Raw genomic sequence first — 21,655 nt, forward strand, 5'->3', positions numbered from 1 at the left:
ATATACAAACTGTTATGTATGCAATATTTCTTTTATAATAATTATTAGAAAATTATACACTTACATTATATTTTTTAAAAAAGACAGACCATATGATTTATAAATCATTAAAACAAATTTAATGGGAAAAAAATTAGCCTTAATTTGGTATGATATTTTCTAGCTTCCTTTTTTAATTCCCTAAAACTTTCAATTGAATTTCACCATATTCATTATTCAAATAAAAGGAACAAATTTTCAACTTTTACAAAATGGCCTTTTTAGTGTATATGCATACTAAGTCAGCAATATCTTACACCTAACAATATATATTAAAAAGTCTAAATGTATTTTTATTCCTTAATTTTTATTGAAAATTGAAATTAGTTCCTCACTTTATTTGATGTTTCAAACTCATTTCTCATTTAACATTAAAACAAAAATGTATCAAATTGTATAAACAACTCAAATATTATCATGAAACACACTTGAAACATCAAATAAACCTAACAAAAAAGGACTACATTCACACATTTCTAAAATTTGAAAACTAAATTAGACCAAAGTTTTAAAGATGAACTAATTTCAATTTTCACTAAAAATTAAGAGACCAAAAACATATTTAATCCATATTCAAATGTATAATAAAAATATTTACAACTTAAAATATCCGTTTACTATAAAGCTTTCTTTATTAAACTTAATTGTTCTTTAAATCCCATTAGATCAATAAATGAATATTTATTGTTCTTACCATTTGACTTGTTTCTTTTATGTCTATATACTTTAAACCTCACAATTTTTAATGTCCAATTATCGTTCATTTTTTAACCTATAATTTGACATCAATATTCAACTCTTATTACTAGTACCAAAATTACTAGTTTCTCAAAACTAAATCACTTATTAAATTATTAAATAAATTAAAACATACTAACAGTAACAAAAATGCATTATCCAACTTAAAAAAATAACTATTGAATTACCATATTATCAGAATGTAAAGGGATATAACAATGAACTAAGTCATACAATTATAACTGGAGCCAAAATTGCCTAATTAAAAAAAATACAACACAGTAAACTCCTGCTACTTTATATCTGAAACTAAACTCTTCTACTAAAGAAAATCCATGTTAACAAATTGATTTTGTTAAAGATGTCGACGTTTAATTATGACATGAGATGTCTGATTAGTATCGTTTACTAGGGTAAAGGAAAAGTAAAAAGAAAACAAAATGACTCTAAAGAGGCCTATAAATGCACTGTATAAAACAATATAAAAAATATATGTACTAAACATGAGCACAAGATACATACTGTTAATAAGGCTTTTGGACAATCTAAAACTAAAGGAGAAATAGCAGCATACACGGCTAGAGCCTGCCTCCGGTTAAGATCTTTTTAGGCTGTCACCGTGCATGCTAACAAATCCTTCGGTAGCCAGGGTAGCTATTGCATTTCTTAGCTGCATTAACAAATATTAGCCAAGTAGTTAGCTTATCCTTTGAAATGGGACATTCGTAAAATAAGGTTAAAGGTTTCCTTTTATAAAGGGGAAATTACAGACTTACATCATTGAGATGAACTTCGCTAACACCAGTCTCCTGTTTCTTCAATTCTTCCAATAACTACGTGATCATTTTAATTGTATTAATTAAAGTCATAGGAAACTAAATAATCTATATAGTGCATGTTTCATATATAACAATTAACCATACCTCTAATAACCGCATAGAAGGTCCCCCAATCTGCATCTTCTCCATGATTAAGTTGCGTGTTGCTTGCAGCAAACTTTCTCGTCTTATCCTCTCACTTGCCGACACTCCAGTAGTAATAAGATCCATATCAATGGTTCCTGCAAAGGGGAAAATACGGCATGAAAATTAAACACATTTTCAATTAATTTTTTTCCAGGTGAAATTTAAGAACTAGGCTTGACCGGAAACCTACCAGTAGAGTGGTCCGTTGCAGACTGCTGCATTGCAACTTCCAAAAGCCTGAAAGCCTCCGTTACATCATTCTTTTCGACCTGTTCGTATCAGGTTATTGAATAATTGTGGTACAATTCCATATATGTACATCATGCGAAGATTGAGTGTTACTAACCCATTCCGAAAAGCGAATACGAGCCAATGCTTCACTTAGACGAATCACACTCTCAATCTGCCTCGGCGTTGCTGTTATCACCTGTTTAAATAGATTGGTAAGGTTGAGCAAACATGTCAAAGATACATTATAAAATAAAAACAGAAACCTTCACAATTCCAACATGGCAAATTCCTTCATTCACATTACAGATATCAATACCAAAATACACAATATCGGTGCCCGATCATGCACGTCATTCTTCGCTGAGAAATTTACTCTAGTAGTTACATCAAAATTGGTGTTCTTGTTGGCTAATTGATTGGTTAGAGCCATTGAGTAAAATTTTAACGAACAAAACTTAGCTCCGTGCAAGAAGCAAATACTAAAGAGAGTGAAATGATTTCTGAAGTGAAAAGCATTACCTTTTTGCTACTCCCAGGAAAATTTCCTCTTTTCCTTATTTCCACGTAACCTCTAGTCAATTCTTCAGCAGCTTCATCAGAAAGTTGAGGGTGTATGTACTTCCGGGCATAGCTAACATAATCTGTTAATGTAGAAAGATCCAACACATCCTGCTCCATATTCTGCATAACACGGACACGGAACAATGTAGGCCATAACGCTTAAATTTGAATCTTAACCTTGAATAAAATAATTGCAAGTTTACCTCGGGATTGTCGAAGTGTAGGGACACAATATGTTTAGCAAGGCGCCTATCAGTTTGCTCATCAGCCTTGTCAAGGATCAAGTAGATTAAATCAAACCTGCATTATAGTTCAGTGACACTTTATTTTAACCCCTACTTCTCACACCATAGTTTGTTGAAGAGAAATAATTCATTTAATATAGCATGTTTAGTATTTCTTTTAATAAACAAATGAATAAAAAATATTAGAGGCTCCCACTGTACAACATAGATAATATATTTAGTAAGCCTAGATGGGAGCTAGCATAAATGTGTTGCCAGACCCATAATCTAATAATCTAGTTATCACAGCTTATGGGCAAAGCCTACCTGGACAGAAGTGTGGGCGGAAGGTGTATGTTGTCAATGACAGACAAGCGAGGATTATATCTTGAACCACTTGGATTTGCACAAGCCAACACCGAAGTCCTAGCATTGAGGGAAGCAATTATACCTGCCTTTGCTATTGAAACGGTTTGTTGTTCCATCACCTGGATAAAACAGAGACAAGTGCATTAGTCACTAAACAGTACGGCTGAGAAACCTGGCCTCAGTAAAATTTGCAGCATAATTTTCAACTAAGACAAATTTTGAAGACAAATTTTGAAGGAAAAAATATGTATATGACTGCAGAAATAGGCTAAAATAGGGAGATGAAAAATGTAATCAACCTCATGTAACATGCTCCTTGCATTTTCAGACATTTTGTCAAATTCATCAATACAACAGATACCTCGGTCACTCAAAACAAGGGCACCACTCTCAAGAACCTGAACCATAAGCAGAAAAATTAGGTTCCAGTGTTGAACGTATAAAAGGCAGTAAAATATCCCATTCATGGTCCATACAGTTTCTCCTGTTTCAGGGTCCTTGGCTACATATGCTGTCAATCCAACTGCAGAGCTTCCCCTTCCGCTGGTGTAAATGCCACGTGGAGATAGTTTGTGTATGTATTGGAGTAGCTGGGACTTGCTAGTCCCAGGATCACCAACTAGGAGAATATTTATATCACCACGGAAGCTGGCACCAGAAGCCAATTTCAATGCATTTCCACCAAAAAGCTGCAGCCAACTATATATTAGCACCCTCAGAAAATTGGTAAGAAATCAAAGAATGCATAACTAAAAGATGCCTAACCTGACAAAGAAGACCTTTCTTCACATCATCTAGCTCCCAGATGTTTGGTGCCAATGACTTTGTCAGTATTTCATATATATCTGGCCGTTTCGAGATCTCCTTCAATCGAGCCACCTGCAACTCAGACAAGCATACAATTAGCAAGTTATAAAGCAAGCACTGGATTTCACAGTAAATATATACAAGCCATACTTTATCTTCTTCAAAGACAACTTCCTCTTCATTTCTGCCAGGGCCACTATCAATATCCATAGCGTCCTCTACCTGCATCCTAGACTTATCGGTCTTCTTTATGTGAAGACAATCAATATATGTCTACAACATCAAGAGGACAAAATAAAAACGTCAGTTACACAGCATAATCAGTGAAAAGTGCTAAGAATATTTAGCGCATACCTTGAACAATGACTTAACAGTCCTCTGAGTTGGCCCAACCCTAACACTCATAGCCCTATAGATACCAGTCACCTGATAAAAAAACAAAACATTTGATGGCATGATTAGACAATCTTATGCACATATAGATATCACAAGTACATTAGTACATCACTAAGGTCTCACCTCAACTCTGTCACCTGGCTTTCCAGTATCCACCAGCTTATCATGTAGCAGCAAGCTAACTGTGTGAGGTGTTCCTCCTTCAGGTATCTGGTCAGGTGTCTCCTGGAGCCTCACAATTTGCTTGTCAGTAAACCTGGTTGTAGAAGAAAAAATACATGTGAACTGCAGTTTTATGGTTACTTACCAGAACTGAAATCTAAGCTCATAATTATAATAAAAAATAAACATTTGTAAAACAGGGTCTGACTGCGACAGTACCCCTCTATTCCCGAAACCAAATTCTACCCAGTACCCATTCCACTTCAATTAAATTATCTTTTAATGCACCGCAAACCTCTTGAAAAGAAAGTATGGTTCTTAACCTTTAATTCAACACAGTTAACCTATGTCACAAATTACCCGATTATAGGCCGAGACTTGAAAGACAGTAGACTACACAGAAAGCTAAATTTTATTTAAATTTAAAGTGGGCTGATTATGTTACTAACATAGAAATATTTTATCATCTTTACAAAATAAAACCAGAATTATAACCAAGGCACAATACGGATTATTAATTAGTCTGCTAGTTTTAAAAGGTGTTTAGAAGTAGGTAAATTTATAGGTGAATAACAACCGATTCAGAAGCTTAAGTTTTGCAGCAAGTTGTTCAGGTATCTTTTACTTTGCCAGAAAAGCATTAGTTATCCCAAATTGTACAAAAAGCAAATAAAGGAACCGAATCAACGAGGTAGAAAAGAAATAAAAGATGTCTTCGTTCAGAATTTTGCTCCATAAAAACCATAAAACATTTCAACGAGCTTTTCTTTATAAAGAAAAGATTCTCCATTTCAAATTGTTAGGTTACAAGCTTCTCCTAATACATAAGGAAAGATTTGCATTACCTGCATCGGTTGTGAACAAGTGTCATGGAGTTCCTGGATTGACATTCTTCCCTCAGACATCTAGTGGGCTCCGTTATTCGTCCTACAAAATCGCAATAGTCAGCAAAACATTACTAAGGTAAAGTGACAGTAAGTGGTTAATCACTAGAGGAATAAGCATAAACATCCCATTAAAATTACCTCTCTCCACAGGAATTGGGTCACAGCAAAATCCACACACAAGACACCTAAATATGGCTTCCCTAATTTCAGGTATAATTGAACTACACCTTATAATCATTCCTTTCAATGACACCATCCTCTCAATATCTACAAAAAAATATGTCACGGTATAGTTATATCAACCCAGCTGCCAACAATAAGATAGATAATTTCGAATTATGAAATGAAAGTTCACCAGATGGGTTCAAATTTCTCATTGAGGTTGAGTGTTTGAGATTGAAAATCCGAGTTTGAATGTGCTTCTCAAACATCGGCTTCAATCGGCTAACCATATTCATCAAAACCAAGTCAAAGATAGCAAGCACCTCAAGAGGGTATCTAACCATCTTGGTGTACAAATCAGGGTCATGATCAAACACGTCACGCGCATTAACGTCAAGAGAATCTCCTTCAACTTCAATAACCTGTCTGATCAATTTCTCATACTTCCCTTCGGTGTGCAAGTTCAACCCGTCATCCTCACCCTGCGACGAAGACGCTTCCCTAAAGTCCCTCAAAAACCTGTGAATCGCATCGTTCACGTCTTCCACGCTTATGTTAGTGCCCCACACAAAGGTGGGCCTGGCGTCGTCCATGTCGTAGCCATCGCCGCCGTCAGACGAGGCCGCCGCGTCATCTGTTGTGGATGTAGGTGTGACGGGACCGCGCCCACCTCCGCCGATGCCATGGCGGGAGCGCGGCGCGGTTGGGGTGGCTTCGGAGGAGGCGAATCGAGATCGACGCTCCGACGGAGTGGCGAATGCGGAAGGAGTGGAGGAGCGGCGGCGGCGGCGCCTACTTCCCGGAGAAGAGAAGGTGTTGCCGATGGGGCTGGAAAGGGAGTCGTCGGGGGAAGAAGGACCTATCAGAAAGGAGGTTTGAATAAATTAACAAATCAGAAAATTTGGAAAATGAAAACCGAAAGAAGAGACAGAGAGAGGAGCGGCACGAACCGTTGTTGAAATTCGGAGAAGAATCTGAAGCCATAGATTTGGTTGTCGGAGAAAATCAGATACAGAAGCAAGAGTGAGTGATACAGAAAGGGCGGTAACTGGTGAGTAGGGGTCAATAACGGGAAGATATGGCGGGGAATGATTTGTAGATTCCCGCCAAAACCTGTGGGCTTGAATCCGGGCCTGGGGGTTTCGTGTTGGCTATTGCTTTCTGCACCCCTTACAATTACATCCCAGCTTAAGGTAATGTTTATTTGAATGGTTGAAGTTTTAGAGAGTAATTTTTATATAAATAAATAAATATATATATATATATATATATATATATATATTTAAATTGTTATTTTAATTGGTTCTGAAATTTTATTTTAATGACTTTTGTTTATTGTGTGTTCTTCTTTAGGGTTTATGTTTTACAAATTAAAAATATTATTGTATTTTAATAGAGGTTCTTTTTTATATTTTCTTCTTTGGTCTTGGGTCTCTTCACTTCCTAAAGGGTCGTCATAGTTGGAGGAGAATACACAATCAATGTCTATACGTGAATCTCGTTTTTCCTTCTTCTTTTTTTTTTTTAATTTTCACTTATATTTATTAGTTCCAATGTTAACAAACAGTGTTGTTTTCAATTACTCTATTATTTTTCACGAGAAACACAAATTTGTCTTAAAAAGTTAAAATAAAAATTAGTTCTGTCAGCATGAATTAAAAACAAAAAAAAATTATAAATGCTATATTTAAAAAACATGGATTTATTTAAATATTAAGTTGGAAACATAAATTTCTCTCAAAAATGATTTTATAAACATGAATTAAAAATATGAAATAAAATTATATTTAAAACCAATTTCTTATTTAAATTTAAAATTATGTTTAAAACACAAATCCTTTATTTTAATTTATCGCATCTGGAAACAGTATTTACATATTAACTTTTAAAATTTAAATATTTTAATGTTCTTTAAGTGTCGGTACATCTTAATCAATCCTTCGATTATAAAATAAGTTGCTACACTAAAATAAAAAATAAAAGTATTCCGTTAAAAGAAAAAAGAAACAAAATTGAAAACAAGAATTTCATATATTTTTCTCTCGACGAAAAAGTTAAGTGTCGCTTGATAACAGAGACGTACCAGTCACAGATTGCATTGAAAGAATGAGAAGAAACTTCCACGAATGGCTCAATCTCAACTTCCAAAAGCTTGAACGAATCAAACAGGTTTGAATGAAAGCCATTTCTGACTCGTCTGATTCAACAAAAATTACGAAAGAATTGAATTGACTAATGTTCCCTTTCAAATTTTGCCCTTCCTCTATAGAAACAGACTTTTCAGCACAAAATCAACCGATTCAAAATCAAAACAAAACTCCAACTCCAAACATAAAATCAACAAAACATATGCAAAAGCATAAGAATTTTTTGCATTTTCCATTGGTAAATACATTGAGAATCAGTGCGAGGTATGCACAAAAGAGAGAGACATCAATCATTACATGTCCTAGAGATATATCCACCTGATATTAAAATACAAATGATAATCAGGGATTCTAAAAGTTAAATTAAGCAGCCTAACATATTCAGGAGAGCCCCCAAATCAATAATCCATAACCCTAATTAGGAGTCAGTAACGTGCTTAAGGCCCAAACCGTGCTTGCCACGGACACACCCAGGCCTCACAAACAGATAAGGAGATTTTTTGGAGCTGTGCATTTTCGAAAATGCCCTTTTCCCCAATTTCCTCATCCTCTGTCTCCCGAACTTGTTGCTCACCGTCCACGGAACAAGCTCATCATCCAAACCATAGCCATCATCGTCGTCGTCATCCTCATCCTCCTCATCATCAACATCACGATGGGGAAAGTAACGTTGCTGATGATCGTAGTGCCGAACATCTAAACCCGATTCTTCTACTTGCGACTCGCCATCAACATCGTGATCGTGTAAACTCTCACGAAGAAGAAGGCGAATTTCTTCAATTGGAGCACGGTTGGGACAGGAATCGGAAGAATCGGAAGAATCGAACTCGTCGAATTCCTCTTCTGCGTCGACGACATCGACGAGCTCCCACTGCAAGAGAGAATCGTCGTTGACCTTCAAAAACTGAACCTCTTCGAGGAGAAGAAAGTGCATCTCTGAGGATTGGTTTTCCATGGTTACCCTAATTGATTCTTTCTTCTTCTTCTTTTCTCCTTCTGTTTTTTTCTCTCTTCTTAGTTGCGTTGGTGTGTGGTGTGAGTAAATATCATAATAAATAAAGTATTTATAAAATACGTTGCTTGCAATGCACGGATACGTGTCGTTAAGGGACAACGTTACAACAGCTTTTATTACGTGCTTAAGCCAATACCAATTCGACACGTGGAATTCCGTACGTGTAGGTGCTTGCTAGTTACGTCTTCTTACCCACTCTTTTTTTTTCTCAAAAATAAATAAAGTACTGATATTTTGTGGTACGACGAATTATTAATTCAACTGGTTGAAATACTCTTGGAATTTCTAAATACAAAATTTAAATTATAATAATACGATTTGATATAAAAAAAAATGGTCATTATGAATATAACTAAATGAAGTGAAATATTAAATGAGATTAAGTTATAGTTAATATAAAAAAATGATTTTTTCATAAAAAATAAGAAGCTTTCCAAAATCAAATTTTATAAATAAAACAGTACTTCGTTAATATTCCTTTTATTAGGCGAGTTTACTGAAAGGTGTCGGTTTTACTGAATTCAACAATTGTATATTACTGATAGGAAAATGACACTTGAACAACCATTTTTGACAACATTTAGACACGCGCACACGTGTTAAAATCTGAGTGGTCCAGTTGGAAAAATTAAATGAAAATGGACCACTCAGATTTTGACACGTGTGCGCGTGTCTAAATGTTGTCAAAAATGGTTGTTCAAGTATCATTTTCCTTACTGATATAAGTAACTTTATTCTATAAATATAACTTTTAAGATCATTATATAAAGTATTGATATTTTATGATAAATTTAATTACACTGTATATATATGATAGGTTTCAATAGATTATTTAAGATTAAATACTCTGGTTATAGAGTGAAAGTTTGGTCCTAATATCTTTATATTGTTCGCATTGAATTAAATTTAAGTCTTATATCTTATATTTTATAATTTTAATATTTAATTAAGATTTAGATTAACAAAATAACATTTTCGTTGGAAAAAGTGGCGGCAAGGGATTTTGTCGGTGATACAAGAAGAGTTGGCAAGCACGTTTTATATAATATGTACATGCATAAATTTTTATAAAATGTTAAAATATTTTTTATTATATTAACACATTAACAAAATATTAATTATAAGAAACTATAAAATAGAGTATTAGAGTAGATAAGTGTATTAAAATAATGAGACCGGTTATTTTACTTTAAAATAATCTTATAATAGAATTTTATAAACGCGTCTCGTTACTTTAAGAATACTTTAAGAACACTTCATCTCTCTAAAACATTATTCCTTATCATTTCTCTATCTTCACTCTATATCTTCTCTCATTTGAGTTGTCGGTTTGACGATCAGGAAGTGACTAGACGATCCTGGCATCAAGGACAACAATCTAGACCGATCAATTTATTGATTTGAGTCGGTAAGTCATTTTTCCCCTTTCTCCATACGTTTCTAACCTTGATCATGCAACAATTGTTGTTTGCATGTGTTTGGGTGCTTTCTTCTTCAATTTCTAGCTCAATTTAGGTTTTAAGAGTTATTTTCTATTGTCAATCGGTGATTTGTAGGTGTTCCTAGCAATTCCTTGCGTTGTAAGCAAGCTGTCGGGGTTTTGGTAGAGCTGTCCAGAATTATTCAAGGTAAGGGAAACTATATTTCTGCTTTTGATTGGTAGTTTGGCATGTATGTGTGATGAAGTTTGTGATATAATAGTGATTGAACTGAATTTAGGTATTTGAGTAATATTGTGTTCTATGTAAATTGATTGCTTGATTTTGAACTTGTGAAAATGATGATTTTGAACTGAACTGAATGTGGTGCAAAGCCGTTTTGATCATAATGGATGAGGGTAATCTGTCATAAGGATAACTAGATAGAAGGTTAAGTGAATTATGCATGTTTTAAGTCATTTTGGAGGAAGTGAGGTAGTGAAAATGAGAACTAGAGGTTAAAGGCTCAATTGGTCTGTTGGTAGTGAAAATGAGAACTAGAGGTTAAGCGCATCAGGGTGCACGGCAAGACAGCAAAAATTCACACAGCGCACCACCCTTGGTGCGTTAAGCGAATTTTCCTGACGGGAGAGCCTTTCACCTAAAATTCGCATAGCGCACTGGGTGCGCTATGCAACTCTACATAATCTGCAGAACGAAAGTCTGAAAATTTCAAGTACTCAACACCCCAGAACTCGTTATAGACCTCTTCCTTAACTTCTAATGATCCTAGATCGTAGTATAAGCCTAATTAAACTTGTCTATTTGATCATAAACATTATTAACATGATTCTAAAGTGATCAATATCCAACTCTTAGCTTAAAACTCTGATTTCATTAACCCAAGAACCCAATTTCAATTCTACCATTTTGAAAATGACTTTACTCAGTTTTATGACCCTAACCAGTTCTAATTGACTCATCCAAGCTAGTCAAACTGCCCAATTGCACTCAAGACCACCTATGCCCAATTTCAATACCTCACTTCCCCTCACAGTAACCTAAAACAGTACATGTGTACCTACTTACTATCCATATTAACGATATTACAGAATTCTTACTCCAAACCTCTCTAACAAAATCAAGTACAACCAACAAACTCATCCAAGTCAAATAATAATAAGCACACCATGGTTACACAAATTTCACATTTTCAACAAATGCAACTCAACATGCTCACCACCAAAATATAGTATATTAGTAAGACAATTCACAATTTATCAAACATGCACACCATACAACTCCTAAAAAAATATAACTAGCTCCCCTTATCTAGGTTTCTCCAAGCACAACTAATTGAAACTGCCCTAACAGTACCCTTCACAGCACGAGAACTCAACCTGACCCTACAAACCACCAAAGTGGTGACATCAACGACTCTTAGAGCTTGATTTGACAAAAAATATGAAGACGAAACCCCACTAACAACATGCAACTAGTAGCGTTGCATGCCCTAGGCTCCAGAAACAGCAAAGGAATGGAAAAAATCACTTACCGGTCCAAACGAAAATATGATCGGGTCAAAAGGAAGCCTTCGGTGTGGTAAATGCCTGAGCACCTTCAAATCCAAGATTGAATGGTTCAGTGAATGAAAATTTTTAGAGAGAAGACAGAGAGAATTTAGGGCAAAAAGAGTTTTAGAGAGAGAGAGCTCAAGCAACTGAATCAGACTTCTGAGAAGTCTTTCTTAAGGCTAAGTTGTTATTGGTTTGATGGGTCTGACTGCCTCACATAAGACCCAGTGGCTCCTTTATATTTTTACATGCCCTCACATGCAACTATAATTTTCTCATTAATACACACTTTAAGAGAGAAATAAAATACATATCTAACAAATAAAAATATGATTAATTTTTAATAATAAAAAAGCAATAATATTTTTTTGTTAAAAGTGAGAAAAATAGTAATAATAATTAAATAATGTTATCTAATTTCAAATTATAAATAACGATCTTAAATATTTCGAATTACCTTACATTGCTATGATGGTCTTTTGTCTGTGATTGAAGTCATTTTCTTTGTGATGGTTTTTAGGGAAGCGGTTGTTGAATTAGGTTTTTAAAGAGAGAGTTGAAGGAAGAAGATGAGAGTATGGTTTAAAATGGTTGTTGGGTGGTGCAAAAATGGAGTTACGTGTTGTGCTCGCCACTCACCCATGCTTCTTATAGTCATGTATAAATTTGGTGTGGAATAACGTATAAAATAAATTGTTAAAAAATTAAATGCACCTTTAAAAATAAAAATCAACGTTTCTTGATTAAGGAACGTGGATGTCTTATCATAATTATAATTATAATTCTAAATTGTAATAATAATAATAATAATAATAATAATAAACGTGGATGTATTATTATTATTATTTGAGTCTGGGTGAGTTACGTGATATTAATCTGTCTTGTACAAGAGTTTGCTGGTTTAATTTTATACTGTAAATAATAATTATAAGTGTCAGTAATTTGACTTTTATTGCAAATAATATTTTTATTAAAACCGATCTTTCTAATTTAGCTTCATAATAAGGAAAATAGAGGAAAGAAATTGTTTCACTTATTTCTTGATTCTTAATGTAGTAGGTAAATATACTCGTGATTCCAAATGAGAAACTGACATTTTTAAATAGTAAGATTTAGTTAAGTTTTAAATTTATAAAAAATTTATATTTGTAGTGAAATTTTCATTATTATTATTTATTTGTTGAGTATTGAAAATTGTTATATTTGTTTCTTTAATTCGATTATGGTTGTTATTTTTTTATTTGTCTTCATTATGAAATAAAAAATGTAAAATTATATGATTAATATAAAATAATATTATAAATAATGTAAAATAATCAGTGATTTTATTATTTTCTATATTGTCATGGTCTTCAAATATTTTCACATCTTCGCTTATAATGATTAATGTATATTTTATCGTTTTGTCGTCGTATTTATTAATGACTTCTATATTGTCATTTATAATTGGTTATGTTATTTGTCTCGATAATGATTTCTATATCATCATCTATAGTTATAATAAAATTGTCTACATCAACACCAATCATAAAATTGTTATTGACAACACAAATTAAAAGAATCAAATTTATTCATTATTTTATATTTACCTAGCAATCTTTTTTAAATGTTTTACTTTTGTAGATTAAAAAGTTTTAAAAATAGAAAGAATTCTTAAAAAGTTTACTTTCTTAAATAAACATGATACATGCAATGCATGGTAAAAAAAATTGTTGTATATATTAAATCAATATATTTCGTTCCGTTTTATATTACAGGACATTAAGATTTTTTAATTCAATAACTTATTTTTTTCTTTTCTTTTACACAACAAGAAAACGAAGTTAGCAGTGTCTTTTGTTGTACGGCTCAGCTTTCAAACTATTATATTATTTTTCTTTGAATAAATATTCATTAATAATTTGTTAGGTCAAACATTTTTTCAATCTAATTTTGCTTGGAAAATTAATTTAAAACAGAAAGAAGTCAATGATTGATTAAAACGGAATATAAATTAAGAATCAATATTTGTTCTCGTCTATTTCGACTGACTAAATTATTATGTTTTGGTTATAATTTATCTATTGTCTCAAAAACACTTGAATATAATTTTGAAGTTAAAACCATTTGCTTATGTTAACACGATATTTTGGTCGAAACAATAGACACACAAAGATCAAATATGTAAAAATCTCACAATTCTTCAAAAATCTCGTTGAAAAAGGATGAATTAAAAATGTGAAAGAGATGAAAGAAAGTGAAATCGAAACAAATTAAGAGAAGAGAAAAAAAGGCCATCGTCCAATAAAACTCAGATGCAGACTTATTTGTATCTTTTATGCTATTTTCCAATTAAAAAAGTTTCGAAACAATAGTTTTTATATTAAAGTTAAATTTACATATGTTAATATAACTTTTTGTTTATTCAACTAATTAATTTGAATTATACAATTAATACATCGATCATATAATTTTTGAACCAAAACCATTATTATTATTAAAAGAAATAGGGTTAACATTTAATTGAGACAAATTGGAGTCTTCAGGACAGGTAAACGTTTAATAGGATTTATCATATTCACAACAAACGTTTTGACACAAAAGCTATAATGTAGTAGGGCATGCAACCTAAACAGGACGAGGAGGAGTACCCATATATTGGGGACAATTGGGCAATTAAAAAGTGCAGAAAAATGGAAAAATGGTCTATACTGCAAACAAGTCGTTATTTTAAAAAGTAATCATGAATTACTGTATAAGTTCGTTTATTAAAGCCTCAAAATGTTACTTTTTTCCAACTCAAACTAACAAAATTAATTCAACATAATACAAGAAAACTTCACATGCACGAAAGATTAATAATAGGCTTTGTCCCCTTTCTTCTTATACTTAGATGAGGGGGGAAAATCATAAAGGGAAACCATGGAAAAAAGGAAAGACAGAAATTCACTCAAACAGTAACTTTTGACTACTTCTAGTTTCTACAGAAAAATATATTAATTGATGAATAGGACTCTTATCTGCTGTTGAAAATTGACCTGAAACAAAAATTCATTAATCGCTCCTGATCCAGTGCAATCAACGAATCTGGGAAGGAGAGCAGAGCAATCCAGAAGCATCCGCCCCAACCACCGAAAGCTCACAAACAGCACATAGCTGTCCCTCTTGTGTTGGCACGAAACGGGAAGTACAGTAGGGGCAAGAGACATCCTTTTGTCCACGATAAATGGGCACATAGGTTGCCCCACAAATTACAAATGGGTTCCGAAAATCATAGTTCAATTGTAAGGCATCAGTCATATTTCTTTCTGCAGCTGCCAGCACTTGCCTTGCTGTCTTAGCTTGGTTTTCAACAGTAGGATTGGTCTCAAGTAATCTCCTGGCAAAGTTAGCTGCCGTGGAAAGGTTCTTTGCCTTGTAGCAGACAGTCATGGCATTCAGCAAAGCTAGCCTCAAGTGAGGCACTTGAAGATTGCAGTGGGTGAAATAAGCGGCAAGTTCTTGCTGGCGTGCTGGACTGTCCTTAATTTCCCTTCTTTTTAGTTCCATCCGCAGCCCCAAAACATACTCTTTCACTATGACAATCAATTCTTTCACATCATCAACCTCCCTCCTTGACTCAACAACAATTAAAGGAATGGTATGAAGAATATTGATAAAGGTGCGAAGAGCATCAGAAAATTTTCCAGCAGTTGTTGACTTGTAACCGGCTTTGAGTTTTTCATCTAATTGAGACAATTTGAAAGGAAGTGCCGGTGGGCCTCTCACATTTGGACTAGATGACTCAGTCCAACCTCTTTCAACAGCAATTGCTACAACCGGTGCGGATGAAAAGGCACGCAGATAGGAATGACTGCCTGTATGCAGATCTAGGAACATAGATTTCAAGGGGACAAAGTTCCTTATCCCGAGTTGCCTGTTCAGTAACCTCATCGCAGTATCAAAATTGCCAGCAGCTACATGATCAGCTGCAAGAGAAGATCTCTGAATCCATATCTGACTAACGGCCATCCCGGCTGTTGGGGCCACAAACACTGAAGATCGTGAACTGACAGAAACTTTTGGTGTTTCAGCTTCAGGTGGGAGCTCTAAATCTTCCAGGTCCCATCCCCCTTCTTCGTCATCCTCTTCAGCCACTTCTACTGCATCCAAAATTGCAGAAACATCTCCATTTTGTAATGCATCAACATCAACCATGTCAAGTTCCTCGCCCCAATCACCATCAGCAGCCTCGAACTCTTCATCGTCTGCATCTCGATCTGTATTGTTAAACCCACCATCAAATATTCCCCGCATGACCCTGAGAAGAGGCCAATCACCACCACACGACACAGGTGACGGTGGTCTCAAGAGAGATTGTACTTTTCCCTTGGGAACAGATGGAACATTATCGCCAAGTTCAGATGCAAGCCTTTCAGCAACATCATGTAGTCCATGCACTGATGCAGTGACGTAAGCAAGAGGCAAATGTCCAACATTCTCCAAGATCTTGACACGCTCTCTTATGTCACCCATATATAGGGCATTGTGAAACTGGCCCATGACATCATTCTTCACTTCAGCAATTTTCAACATTTTTGAAAGTTTGTCCACGTTACCAGTAATGAGATAAAGGAATGATAGTCTCTCAAAATTTTTGGTCCTCTGGTATGCATACTCTACTATACCAGAGTTCCCTTGTCGAAGAGCTTCTACCCCTAATCGATACCAGTGATCTTTTTCATCAATTGCAGTTGCTGATGCAACAGCAATTTGAATGTTGCCACTCTCCAAAGCCAAATTGAATCTGATTCTCTCATCTTTAACAAAATGGAGGGCAACTTCAGGAAACCCTTTCTGTTGTAGATAAGCAATCACAGCCTGCCCACAAAGCTGTGAATTCCTTATCATGTTCATTACCTGGTCATATTTTTTCTTCAACAAGGAAAGCTTAAAGATGTATTCTGTTGCATCAACAGTTATAGCCTTGTTTTTCCCATCCCGACCCAAGCAAAAGATGGTGTTTCCCATAACCTTTGTGATATAGATGGGGACATCCAGTGTCTTTATTATCCCACTATCTCCATTGGGGAGGCAATATTTGATATGATTTAATGTAGTATAAATAAAAATGCCGTTGTCATCCCAGGCTCCACTTTTTACTCGGATTGTCTCATGAAGGGTGCATTGATGCACAAGCTTCTTGCTAGCAATGACAATTGCATGTTTACTGAGCAGAGCAACATTTTCCATGTCATTAGACCAGACTACATACTTTATAAAAGGGGTCTGCAGATCACCCAGAACAATCCTCTGCTGTAGATCAAATATAAAAACCCTATCCTCTGACCTACATAGCAAGTTGCCTGTTCCAGCATAGAATATAGCATCTGCAGCAGTTGGAAGGGCGCTCTTTTTCACAAGCTCATTTTTCAGATTTTTTACAGAGACTTGGTTGCTTCCTTTGTCAAGGACGGCAAATCTATTCCTAGCCACAAAGACTGCAGATCCTCCAACACCTTTCTTTGGATCTTGCATATCCCCCCTACCAAAACTGTCCTTTGTGCTATCTTTGGATATGCAATATAACTCATAAGATCCTCCATCCACGTCTGAACAGAGAAGAATTGCATTTTCAGAAGGACTATAGGAAAGAGTCTTTGGACATTGATTAAGAGTTGAGGAGCCAGGTCGTCTGATTGTAAGTACTTGTGTCTCTCTCTGTGTAGAAAATTCATAGAAACGCAAGAATCTGTCTTTCGTATAGAATAGTGAATCGCCGCTGACTGCAAAAGCAGGTCTTTCTCTCTCCAGCTTAAAGACTATCATTCCGCTGTCATGACCAGCTGCCAACAAATTCATTTCAGGATGTGTTGCAAGAATCCAAAACCGATCATGCTCTCTGCGGAAAGTTTGTATTCCAGTCCGCTTTGTGGCATCCCATACTCGAATACTCTTATCCTCGGAATTTGACACAATGATGTCCTGTTTGGCATGGAACATAACACATGAAACATTATTCATGTGCCCTCTCAAAGTATCCACTTCCCATGCCTTAGTGTCTGAAAACAGGTGAAAAATATTAGGAACATTGAGAAGGTCAATAAAAATACTATACTTGGTTCGGATAACTAAGCACTAACAAGTTAATGCATGAAAGTACTGTCCTGTATGAAAGGTATTGCTACCAACAATGCAAGAAAAAGTTCGCCCAAACACTGTTTTGTTAATATTCATAACAATCAGAATAGCATTAATACAAAATTCGGAACAGAAAGAATTTGACATTTCTAGGTAGTTACTATTTAGGAGAATATAAAGTAATTATCTTTGTTTAAAATTTACCATTCATCCTCCAAAGTTTCACTTGTCGGTCATCAGCTCCGGAGACAATGAGAGGCAGTGTAGGATGAAAAGCAGCCCAGTTGACACCCCGATCATGACCTTCCAATACATACTTAACAACTGCATCAACACCTCCAAAAAGATCTGTGTTCATCTGACTCAATCGTAGAATGTCATCTGCAGGAGGCCCAGCCTTCCTTTTGAGAGAACCAATATCCCAAACACGAACAGTCTGATCAAGGGAGGCCGACACAACAATATCCTCTTTTGGATGGAATGTAGCACACATAACATAATGATTGTGCCCGGTTAAAACAGATATACAGGTCCGTGACTGCCAGTTCCAAATGCGAATTGTTTGATCATCACTGGCACTCACAATCCATGGGTTTTCATGATGAAATTGCACAGTGCGGATATAATCAAGGTGTCCCAAAAGAGTGAACAAACACCTATGCATCTTATAGTTCCAAACCTTAATCTTGTAATCATCCCCTGTCCCAAGAAAAAAAATAGTCAAATTGTATAAAGTACAAACCCCTCCCCATTCTACTAGAACAATAATTTATTTTATCAAAGTACATGACACATCAAAATCTTCTCCACTCCAAGTGACAAATGAAACATTCAGAAGATCACACTGAACCCAACCATTAGAACAAGATGCCATGCACCACTGTTTTGTTTTCAAAAGCCAGATTTATACTAGTTATTAATTTGCAGATCCAGAGCATTTCAACTACACTAAAACATATATGCAAATCCACCATTCTTACTGTTCATGCTATAATCCTGTTTCATCAACCAAGGGCGAGCAAAGAGATATGAACTAATAAAAGAAGCATTATATATAATGCAGTAAATTCCTCTCCAAGACACCCAAATATGAGTCATCAGTCATAATTTTACTTTTATTCGTTCAGCATGGCAGATCTAGAAAGAGAGATGCTTCTTACACAAACAAATCTATATAAACCGGCAAGATTTACCGGATTATAGTGGAGTTTACATGTCTCCTTAACAACTAATATTTTGACACTAATATTTCAAATATGCGCAGACCAACAACGATAAAGGATACACAACTTACAGATCAGAGATAAGCAGTATGTGGGAAATTGGAGATAGAAAATTAAAGATGGAGAAACATAAGGAGGTTGTAATTAAGTGCCCCCATTCAGATATAGCAGACCAACAACAATAAAGGATATATAACTAACGGATCAGAGTATAATCAGTGTAAGGATAATTGAAGATAGTAAATTACAGATTCAAAAACATAAGACGGGTTGTGAAAAAGGTACCTCCAGAGACAAATAGGGGCTGAGAATTATGGAAATGAACACCTCTGACCGGACCATCATGCTCGTCGAATCTATCAATAAGGGTGCCCATTCGGTAATCCCATAGCTGGATCACGCCACTGTGAAGACTCGCGAGGATCCAGGGTCTCTTGCTGTGGAAACTGAGTCCCTTCACTCTATTACTTTTGGTCTCGAACTTGGTAAGCATCTTCCCTCGATCACAAACACCGTTTCTGCACGATCCAATCAAATTGATAAAAACTCCAGTTTCCAATGCCTCAATAAGAACCCGAAACCCCAATCCCCATTCCGACACACGAAAAACGTTTCTCTCGCCTCAAATGGAACCAACCTCGGACACTAATTTCATTACAAGATATAGTAATTAACAATTAACATTGCCCCCACCGATTCTCACTGATTCCGACTAATCAGAATGAAAATCAAATCTCATTGTTCGGAATTACCATTACTCGGTGGATTCGTAATGCAACGCGGAATTGAAAAGTGGAGCGAATTTACCTCAGATCTGATTACAACAAAGAGATCAAGTTCACCGACAGAAGAGTGATGATAAGCATGTATGAGAGATGAGAGAGAACGAGAATATTCACTTCTCTTTTCAGATGAGATCTGGCTATGGTTTTTGGGTATGTCTGTTAATTTACGAAGAAAAAGAACAACGAGAGACACAGAGAAAGTAAGAGAAAGAGAGAGATCGGAATCAAATTTCTATAAGTAGTGTACTGTACCCTTCAGAAGTTTCAAATGGTACATTGTTATTGCATTTCTGCCATCATCGCCATTTATTACATATTTATCAACCATTAATTTCCGGGAATTAATATATATTTTTTATTTTTCTATAATTATTTTATTTTTTATATATTAAGAAAATTATAAAAAAATTTATATTAAAAGTAAACAAATAAAGTAATTCAAATACAAACTTATCCGTCAATTTCAACATTTGTTCTGTTACGACAATTGTAAATGGTGGTCAATGACAATTTTTTTCATTCGAATAAACATCGACTGAAAGTAGAAATTGTTCTATGAGGTCTATGTTATAAGTTTTTTAAATTGTTTTTATCACGATTCATTTTTTAATTCGTTTGATTGAATTTGAAATTATCTATCAAAAAATATTTCGATATGCAAATCAATATTTAACATTTATAATTGTTAATAGATAATAAATATAATCCCTTATCTTAATTTATATTTATAATTTTTGAATTAAACTTTAGATTAATAATGACTTAATCACAATCTTATTAATAATGATATTTTGTTTTAAGTTAATTAATGTTAATATTAATATTGTGATAATTTGATAGTGGTCAATAATGTAAATATACAATTCAGAAATTGATTTATTATGAGTGGAAATTCTGAACTATTGGTCTATTAGTTATTTTTTAGCTTTAATTTGAAGCGAAGTGTGGTAGTGTTAGTATGATGATGGAATCATACCAAACAACCGAGGAAAACAAAGGTGGAAGGAGATGAGTGTTTCGTTCACTAGAAGCCACTTGCCAAAATTCTATGCAATGCACCATATTTCACTGTTTAAGCAAGAGTCATAAATTAAAATAAGTTTTTGCTAATTAGTCTTCTTTTATATTAAAAAATGTAACATAAATATAATTATGTTTTAGGAAAATGTATTAGTAAAAATATTGTAATCATCTCAAGATATATTTCAGGTGCAGTTTCAATAAAAAATGAATACATTAATATATCCACCAAAAATGGATATGCATTTGTCATAGTAAACATAGTCTTCAATGTGGCTTTTCCAACTCATAGAATCATCCAGCCTGATACAACACTCACAAATTGTATATTATATTAATAAGATGATGCCAAGATTTATAACACTTTAATAATAGCGTTCATAACAATTATAAATTCCGTATATTTTTAAGAAATATTTAGAATACCCTTCTCTGGAAAACACTCATTCACATGCTCTTTCACAATTTCAATCTGGAATCCACAAAAAAAAGGAAAATTTAGTTACATTTCTTTTGTACTAAATAAATAACACCAACTCTGTATATAGTCCTTTTATGTTTTTAACCAAATCGAACTTACTCTTTGTAATTTTTAGATAAACATCTACCTTCTCATATCTCCTTTATATAAATTACATTACTTTTTTCCAATAAATGAGACTTTATCTCTTATATTTTTAATAAATGATATTTATATTTTTTATGTTTTAGTTTTCACAAGTTTTAATGTTAGGGACATTAATGTCATTTAATAAAAAATATAAGAAAAGTAAACATATTTAAAAACATTTATCACTTTAAGACCTTTTTATTCATTTAAAAAGTCAAATTAT

The 21,655-nt window shown here is 34.3% G+C and overlaps 3 protein-coding genes across 3 annotated transcripts; all 3 read right to left on the reverse strand.

Annotated features, from left to right (window-relative positions):
* Positions 1 to 1,230: 1,230 nt before the first annotated feature.
* Positions 1,231 to 6,642, reverse strand: MCM4 (Minichromosome maintenance (MCM2/3/5) family protein). Its single transcript, XM_088108271.1, has 18 exons — positions 6,492 to 6,642; positions 5,735 to 6,400; positions 5,518 to 5,646; positions 5,338 to 5,419; positions 4,454 to 4,586; positions 4,289 to 4,360; positions 4,085 to 4,207; positions 3,893 to 4,006; positions 3,604 to 3,816; positions 3,427 to 3,525; positions 3,086 to 3,246; positions 2,738 to 2,834; positions 2,493 to 2,654; positions 2,089 to 2,169; positions 1,933 to 2,011; positions 1,701 to 1,837; positions 1,554 to 1,610; positions 1,231 to 1,447 (listed from the first exon to the last, which is right to left on the reverse strand). The coding sequence occupies exons 1-18, from the start codon at positions 6,523 to 6,525 to the stop codon at positions 1,373 to 1,375; spliced, it is 2,514 nt and encodes an 837-aa protein (XP_087964397.1). The 5' UTR covers positions 6,526 to 6,642; the 3' UTR covers positions 1,231 to 1,372.
* Positions 6,643 to 7,873: 1,231 nt separating this feature from the next.
* Positions 7,874 to 8,735, reverse strand: LOC148201832 (uncharacterized). The gene has a single exon (XM_088108748.1). The coding sequence runs from the start codon at positions 8,641 to 8,643 to the stop codon at positions 8,107 to 8,109; it is 537 nt and encodes a 178-aa protein (XP_087964874.1). The 5' UTR covers positions 8,644 to 8,735; the 3' UTR covers positions 7,874 to 8,106.
* A 5,664-nt stretch (positions 8,736 to 14,399) lies between these two features.
* On the reverse strand, positions 14,400 to 20,075 carry LOC124822882 (Coatomer, alpha subunit). The gene is made up of 4 exons (XM_047294962.2): positions 19,825 to 20,075; positions 19,303 to 19,535; positions 17,999 to 18,493; positions 14,400 to 17,715 (listed from the first exon to the last, which is right to left on the reverse strand). The coding sequence occupies exons 2-4, from the start codon at positions 19,508 to 19,510 to the stop codon at positions 14,753 to 14,755; spliced, it is 3,666 nt and encodes a 1,221-aa protein (XP_047150918.2). The 5' UTR covers positions 19,511 to 19,535; positions 19,825 to 20,075; the 3' UTR covers positions 14,400 to 14,752.
* Between the last annotated feature and the right edge of the window lie 1,580 nt (positions 20,076 to 21,655).

Source organism: Vigna umbellata, chromosome 3 (genome assembly GCF_029865625.1).
Source record: "Vigna umbellata cultivar VRB3 chromosome 3, Vumbellata_1.0, whole genome shotgun sequence".
NCBI lineage: Eukaryota > Viridiplantae > Streptophyta > Magnoliopsida > Fabales > Fabaceae > Vigna > Vigna umbellata.